This window comes from Arachis hypogaea, chromosome 4, assembly GCF_003086295.3.
Source record: "Arachis hypogaea cultivar Tifrunner chromosome 4, arahy.Tifrunner.gnm2.J5K5, whole genome shotgun sequence".
Classification (NCBI taxonomy): Eukaryota; Viridiplantae; Streptophyta; class Magnoliopsida; order Fabales; family Fabaceae; genus Arachis; species Arachis hypogaea.
This window is the reverse complement of record NC_092039.1, coordinates 80,933,476-80,941,639: the sequence shown is the minus strand read 5'-3', so window position 1 is coordinate 80,941,639 and position 8,164 is coordinate 80,933,476. Positions and strand designations below refer to the sequence as shown.

The following is an 8,164-nucleotide window of genomic DNA, read 5'->3' as shown; positions in this document are numbered from 1 at the left end:
AGCCCAATTGGCGCGCTCTTAACGGCGTTGGAAAGTAGACATCCTGGGCTTTCCAGCAATATATGATAGTCCATACTTTGCCCAAGATTTGATGGCCCAAACCGGCGTACAAAGTCACCCTCAGAAATCCCAGCGTTAAACGCCGGAACTGGCACCCAAATGGGAGTTAAACGCCCAAACTGGCATAAAAGCTGGCGTTTAACTCCAAGAAGAGTCTCTGCACGAAAAAGCTTCATTGCTCAGCCCAAGCACACACCAAGTGGGCCCGGAAGTGGATTTTTATGTCATTTACTCATCTCTGTACACCCTAGGTTACTAGTTTTCTATATATAGGACCTTTTACTATTGTATTAGAGAATCTGAGAATCTTTGGATCTTTGGAACCTTTTCTTTAGATCTTTTGATCACTTTGGGAGGCTGGCCATTCGGCCATGCCTAGACCTTGTTCTTATGTATTTTCAACGGTGGAGCTTCTACACACCATAGATTAAGGTGTGGAGCTCTGCTGTACCTCGAGTATTAATGCAATTACTATTGTTCTTCCATTCAATTCCGATTGTTCTTTATCCAAGATATCACTTGTTCTTCAACTTGATGAATGTGATGATCCGTGACACTCATCATCATTCTCACCCATGAACAAGGTGACTGACAACCACTCTTGTTCTACAAGCGATCAAGGCTCTAGTGAATATCTCTTGGATTCCTGATTGCACGATGCATGGTTGATCGCCTGACAACCGAGTGCTCGTCTGACAAACGAGCCAACCATTCCGTGAGATCAGAGTCTTCGTGGTATAGGCGAGAACTGATGGCAGCATTCAAGAGAATCCGGAAGGTCTAACCTTGTCTGTGGTATTCTGAGTAGGATTCAATGAATGAATGACTGTGACGTGCTTCAAACTCCTGAGGGCGGGGCGTTAGTGACAGACGCAAAAGAATCACTGGATTCTATTCCAGCCTGATTGAGAACCGACAGATGAATTCCGCTATGCTGTGACAGAGCATATGCAATCGCTTTCACTGAGAGGATGGGAGATAGCCACTGACAACGGTGAAACCCTTGCTTAAGCTTGCCATGGAAAGGAGTAAGAAGGATTGGATGAAGACAGTAGGAAAGCAGAGAGACGGAAGGGAAGGCATCTTCATGCGCTTATCTGAAGTTCCTACCAATGAATTACATAAGTATCTCTATCTTTATCTTTGTGTTATTTTCGTTCATCACCATTACCATTTGAGTTTGCCTGACTAAGATTTACAAGATGACCATAGCTTGCTTCAATACTAACAATCTCCATGGGATCGACCCTTACTCGCGTAAGGTTTATTACTTGGACGACCCAGTGCACTTGCTGGTTAGTTGTGCGAAGTTGTGTAATGCCATGGTATTGAGCCACCAAGTTTTTGGGGTTCATGACCGGGGATTATGAGAGTTGTGAAAAAGTATTGTTCACAATTTCGCGCACCAAGGTTTATAAAGGATTTTTCAAAAATTGCAAAACCTCTGAGTAATCTGCTAGCTGCTGACACGCCATTTATCTTTGATAAGGAGTGTCTGCAGGCATTTGAGACTCTGAAAGCTAAGCTGGTCACAGCACCAGTCATCTCTGTACCAGACTGGACATTACCATTTGAACTAATGTGTGATGCCAGTGACCATGCCATTGGTGCAGTATTGGGACAAAGGCATGATAAGCTTCTGCACGTCATTTATTATGGCAGCCGTATTCTAAATAATGCACAGAAGAACTACACAACCACAGAAAAGGAGTTACTTGCAGTGGTTTATGCCATTGACAAGTTCAGATCTTATTTAGTAGGATCAAAAGTGATTGTGTACACTGACCATGCTGCTCTTAAATATCTACTCACAAAGCAGGATTCAAAACCCAGGCTCATAAGATGGATGTTGCTTCTACAAGAGTTTGATATATAAATAAGAGACAGAAAAGGGACAGAGAATCAAGTAGCTGATCACCTGTCCCGGATAGAACCAGTAGCAGGAGCATCCCTCCCTCCTATTGAGATCTCTGAAACCTTTCCAGATGAGCAATTGTTTGTTATTCAGGAAGCTCCGTGGCTTGCAGACATTGTAAACTATAAGACTCAAGGTTCTCCTTCTACCACATTGGAGACTGGAGAGGAAGCATGAAAAGCTTCTCTCAATAAAGAGTCAAACAAGACCCCCACATTCAAACTCTAAGTTTGGTGTTAGGAGGCCACAACCAAACTCCAAGTTTGGTGTTGAGAGGCCACAACCAAACTCTAAGTTTGGTGTTGAAAGGCCCCAATCATGCTCTGAGTATCTGTGAGGCTCCATGAGAGCCCACTGTCAAGCTACTGACATTAAAGAAGCGCTTGTTGAGAGGCAACCCAATTTTATCTATTTATTTTCCATTGTTTTTTCATGTTTTCTGTAGGATGATGATCATGTGAAGTCACAAAAACAATTGAAAAAGCAAATTCATAATGAAAAATAGAATGAAAAATAGCACACCCTGGAGGAGAAACTTGCTAGCGTTTAAACGCCAGTGAGGGTAGCAGAATGGGCATTAAACGCCTAGTCTGGCACCATTCTGGGCGTTTAACGCCAGAAATGGGCACCAGACTGGCGTTTAACGCCAGAAAAGGGCAAGAAGCTGGCGTTAAATGCCAGAAATGGGCAGCAGCCTGGCGTTTAACGCTAGGATTGGCAGCAAGGGGCGTTTTGCACGCCATATGGTGCAGGGATGAGAAATCCTTGACACCTTAGGATCTGTGGACCCCACAGGATCCCCACCTACCTCAACTTTATCTATCTTTTCTTCACACCTTCCGATAACACCCTTTTTATTCTTTTGCTCGAGGACGAGCAAACCTTCTAAGTTTGGTGTGGTAAAAGCGTTGCTTTTTGTTTTTCCATAACCATTGATGGCACCTAAGGCCGGAGAAACCTCTAGGACGAGGAAAGGGAAGGCAGTTGCTTCCAACTCCGAGTCATGAGAGATGGAGAGATTCATCTCAAAAGCCCATCACTAGAAAGAGGATGGAGCAAACAAGAGAGCCCACTCATGGACCTCGACAATAGCAACCATTATCCTCCATGAAATCAGAGTGGAGCAACAAAGGCAAGGAAGAGACATTGAGGAGCTCAAGCACTCCAGAGGATCTTCAAGAAGGAGAACTAGCCGTCATCACTAAGGTGGACCCGTTCTTTAATTTCCTTGTTCTTATTATTCTGTTTTTCGATTTTTATGCTTGATGATCTATCTATGTTTGTGTCTTCACTACATGATCATTAGTACATGAATGTCCTATGAATCCATCACCTTTCTTAAATAAAATTTTTTTTTACAAAAGAACAAAAAGTACATGATTTTGAATTCATCCTTGAAACTAGTTTAATTATTTTGATGTGGTGACAATACTTTTTGTTTTCTGAATGAATGCTTAAACAGTGCATATGTCTTTTGAATTTGTTGTTTTAAGAATGTTAAAATTGTTGGCTCTTGAAAGAATGATGAAAAAAGAGAAATGTTATTGAGGATCTGAAAAATCATCAAATTGATTCTTGAAGCAAGAAAAAGCAGTGAATACAAAAAAAAAAGAGAAAGAAAAAAAGAAAAAAAAGAAAAAGCAAGCAGAAAAAGCCAATAGCCCTTTAAACCAAAAGGCAAGGGTAAAAATAAAAAGTGGTCCAAGGCAAAAAGAGTGTGCTTAAGAACCATGCACACCTCTAATTGGGGACTCTAGCAAAGCTGAGTCACAATCTGAAAAGGATCACCCAGTTATGTGTCTGTGGCATGTATGTACACTACAACAAATTCGGGCTGAAGCAACCCTTTAAAAACGTTGCCTATAATAAGGAAAAATGTTGCCTTTGATCAAAGGCAACACTTTCCGACAAAACGCAACGCTTTTTGGGGGTTGGCTATACGGCCGTTACCTTTGGTCTAAGGCAACGCTTTTGTGTATCAAAGGGAACCCTTTTTATGGCAACCTTCAAAAAGCGTTGCATTTTCTACAAAAAAAGCAACCCCTCATAAGGGTTGCCTTAGAGGACCCAAACACAACGCTTTAGACAAAACTTTTTACGAGTTGTATTTTCTAATACATAAAGCAACACTTGTCCAGATTTTTTTAAGTTGTCTTTTCATATACTTAAAGCAACACTTGTCCAAGTTTTTTTAAATTGCCTTCTTCGTATACCTAAAGCAACACTTATCCAAAAAATTTTTTAAGTTGCCTTTTTCATAGACCTAAAGCAACACTTATCTAAGTTTATATGCAGTTGTCTTTTTCTAATACCGAAAGCAACACCTTATTGAGTTTTTGTTAGATTCTCTTTTTTTATATCTAAAGCAATATATTTTTTTACCTTTGTTAATGACAATTGAAGGATATATAGCACACACTAATAATATTTAAATATTTAAATTCAATTTATTCAATATAGGGAGAATAGGCTAATAATATATATTGCATGTATATAGAAAGGTGTTCCAAGTACCAATGAACATATTTGCTGCATTACCAAGTCAAATAAAAATTTAACATAAGCAAATAAAATACATGTTTTTCTCATGATGAACTTGAACAAAAAAAATAGTTCATTTGAAACCAAAAGGACTTTGTGCTTCACTGTTGTGCCAAGAATCGCCTTTATCTCTTCAGAAAACCTCATCCAACTATAAGCAAGTTGTAGCCAAATCTAAACGGACAAAAAAAATATATAGTCAAAACATCAGCTTAACAATAACAAGTATACTCAAGTGTTACAATAATTTAGCACACATATACCTAATCATGATTCGGTAAATGAGTCAATAGAGATTGGTCCAGATTCTTAAAATATTAACATGTTTAAGAAAAATATGAATACATTTATTAAATATCCCTCTAATAAGGAAACTAAGAAATCCTCGAAGATTATAGGATATAAAATAGAGGATTTCCATCTATTTTGTACTGGGGTGTAAATTGTTTATAGTTTAGTGGGAAGGCTCCATGTATGTGATTTGTCTAATAGTTTAATGGATGGCAGTTCACAGCCGCTTGTTTACAGTGTCACCACAAATGGGTGCCTCAGTAACATAAAAGAAATCAAAAGAAAACTCTTAGGAGAGACAATCACTATTGAAGAGCCAAGAAATGGTTAAGTTCTCCAATCTGTATACTTTGTGTACACAAACATCCACTATAGTACGAAACTTATTTTTACCTTTTCAAAAACTATGGCCATAAAGATCTACTGAGCTATAATTCTAAAATTTCTCCAACCGTTCAGTTTTGGTTTTTCTCCTTATCCTATTCAGTAATCAGTACTATGTATGTAAGTATGTTAAATGAAAGTAGTAAATTTTAGACAAACCTCGAGTTCAAATGGCATTGATGGCCCTCCGTTACAGTTCTTGGGGTTCAACCTGGGCAACAATGACTCCAGAAAAGCTTGCCCTCCTTTACTAGTAAATATCAACAGAGGCAGAAGTTTGGCTTTAGTCCACTCAAATAACTTTATCCATGAAATGATGACAGTGATGTAACCATAATGTATTAATTTGGAATTAAGACATTACCGATTATATTCAAATATAAGTACACAATCTTTCATTGCTATTGCTTGAAGGGAGCCCAGATTTAGAAGTATCATATGCTCATAAACCTAATTCAAGACAAAGAAGCTGAAAATTAATTGATATAAAAGGCAAGTTCTATAAGGCTACCATCCTTGATTATTTGATAAAAGCAGACAATGCAGCAAAGCCATGTAAACTTTACAAATTATAACATCATGGAGGACAGAGCACTCCGTGACATCTTCATGAAACTTGAATGGTTGCATAAACATACACCACGAAGTATTACTAAATAGTGAGGATGCAAACAAAAGAAACTATACCAGCAAAGAGGGTACTAAATTCGTCGAAAACAAAGATGGATCCACACTTCGAATGTCCCGAGGATGAAGACCTGAACCATCATTAAAGAAAACAAAGCGATCACAAATAAATAAAAATAAAATAATATCCTAAGGAGATATTGGTACAAAGCCTTTCTTTGACTCTTCAAATCCAAAGAACATCAAAATCAGTTTTCTCAAATACCTGGAAACGGAGGAACAGAGGAAGAACAAGGAGAAGAGAAGGGAGAGGGGTTTCTCGCGATTGAGGACCGCGCCGTCACCGTACGTGGAGGAGTACACCGCAATTGAGCACTGTTGTCACCGTTAGGGAAGGAGAGAAAGTGTCTGTGAGTTGTTGCAGTGGCTATGTTAGGGCTTGTGGAGAGCACCGCACCATCGCCGGTCGAGGATAGCAGCGCGCCGTCATCATACGTGGAGGAGTGCACCGGCAATTGAACGTTTCTGACCTGCTGTCGCCGTTAGGAAGGGGAAAAAGGGTACGGTGGGTGCGTTGTTGCAGGGGAGAAAGGCTTAGGGCTCGTGTCTGTGTGTTGGTGAAATGAACCTCTGAAGCACATTTATATTTTTGTGTTTAAGTTATTTTTTATTGAAAAAATAATTGGTGGGAATATAATTAAAATTTTTTTTTATTTTTAACAAAAATTAATTTTAGGCAACTTTTTTTAAATGTTATTTGTTTAATTTTTTTGACAACTCTTATAAAATGTTGTATTTTTATTTAAAAATGTTGTCTTAAAGTTTTTATTTTGTAACATTTTGTAAATGTTGTTTTAGATATCAAAGACAACTCTTTTTATGGATAGTTAAAAATTTTGTTATTTTTGCCTTACTCAAAAGCAATTCGTAAAAAATGTTGTCTTTGCCTATTTAAGACAACTTTTGTTAAATGTTGCTTCGAATAAGGGTTACCTTAGGCCAAAAATGTTGTAGTGGTATCCGGTGGTAATACTGGAAGACAGAGTGCTTTGGGCCACAGACAAGACTCATAAAGTAACTGTGTTCAAGAATCATCATACTTAACTAGGAGAATCAATAACACTATCTGGATTCTGAGTTCCTATAGATGCCAATCATTCTAAACTTCAAAGGATAAAGTGAGATGCCAAAACTGTTCAGAGGCAAAAAGCTACTAGTCCCGCTCATCTAATTGGAGCTAAGTTTCATTGATATTTTGGAGTATATAGTATGTTCTCTTCTTTTTATCCTATTTGATTTTCAGTTGCTTGGGGACAAGCAACAATTTAAGTTTGGTGTTGTGATGAGCGGATAATTTATACGCTTTTTGGCACTGTTTTTAGTACATTTTAGTTAGTTTTTAGTATGTTTTTATTAGTTTTTATTTAAAATTAACTTTTCTGGGATTTACTATGAGTTTGTGTGTTTTTCTGTGATTTCAGGTAATTTCTGGCTGAAATTGAGGGACCTGAGCAAAAATCTGATTCAGAGGCTGAAAAAGGACTGCAGATGCTGTTGGATTTTGACCTCCCTGCACTCAAAGTGGATTTTCTGGAGCTACAAAAGCTCAATTGGCGCGCTCTCAATTGCGTTGGAAAGTAGAAATCCTGGGCTTTCCAACAATGTATAATAGTCATACTTTGCCTGAGATTTGATGGCCCAAACCGGCGTTACAAATTAGCTTCAGAATTCCTAGCGTTTAACGCCGGAACTGGCACAAAAGTTGGAGTTAAACACCCAAACTGGCACAAAAGCTGGCGTTTAACTCCAGAAAAAGTCTCTACACATGAAAGCTTCAATGCTCAGCCCAAGCACACCAAGTGGACCCCGGAAGTGGATTTTTACGTCATTTACTCATTTCTGTATATCCTAGGTTACTAGTTCACTATAAATAGGACCTTTTGCCATTGTATCTTTATCTCATGACACTTTACACGTTTCATACTATACTTTCTATGGCATGAGTTCCTAAACCCCATGGTTGGGGGTGAGGAGCTCTGCTGTGTCTTGATGGATTAATGCAATTACTACTGTTTTTCATTCAATCACGCTTGCTTCCATTCTAAGATATCACTTGTTCCTCAATTTGATGAATGTGATGATCTGTGACACTCATCATCATTCTCACCCATGAACGTGTGCCTGACAACCACCTCCGTTCTACTTTAGATTGAGTGGATATCTCTTGGGTTCTTTAACCAGAATCTTCGTGGTATAAGCTAGAATGTATTGGCGGCCATTCTTGAGAATCCGAATGGTCTAAACCTTGTCTGTGGTATTCTGAGTAGGATTCAGGGATTGAATGAC

At 38.6% G+C, this 8,164-nt stretch overlaps 1 protein-coding gene across 1 annotated transcript; it reads right to left on the bottom strand.

Annotated features, from left to right (window-relative positions):
* Nucleotides 1-4,400: 4,400 nt before the first annotated feature.
* On the bottom strand, nt 4,401-6,356 carry LOC112796883 (uncharacterized). The gene is made up of 5 exons (XM_025839543.3): nt 6,084-6,356; nt 5,879-5,949; nt 5,556-5,641; nt 5,351-5,441; nt 4,401-4,690 (listed from the first exon to the last, which is right to left on the bottom strand). Exons 3-5 carry the CDS (start codon nt 5,627-5,629, stop codon nt 4,427-4,429), a joined length of 429 nt encoding a protein of 142 aa, XP_025695328.1. The 5' UTR covers nt 5,630-5,641; nt 5,879-5,949; nt 6,084-6,356; the 3' UTR covers nt 4,401-4,426.
* Between the last annotated feature and the right edge of the window lie 1,808 nt (nt 6,357-8,164).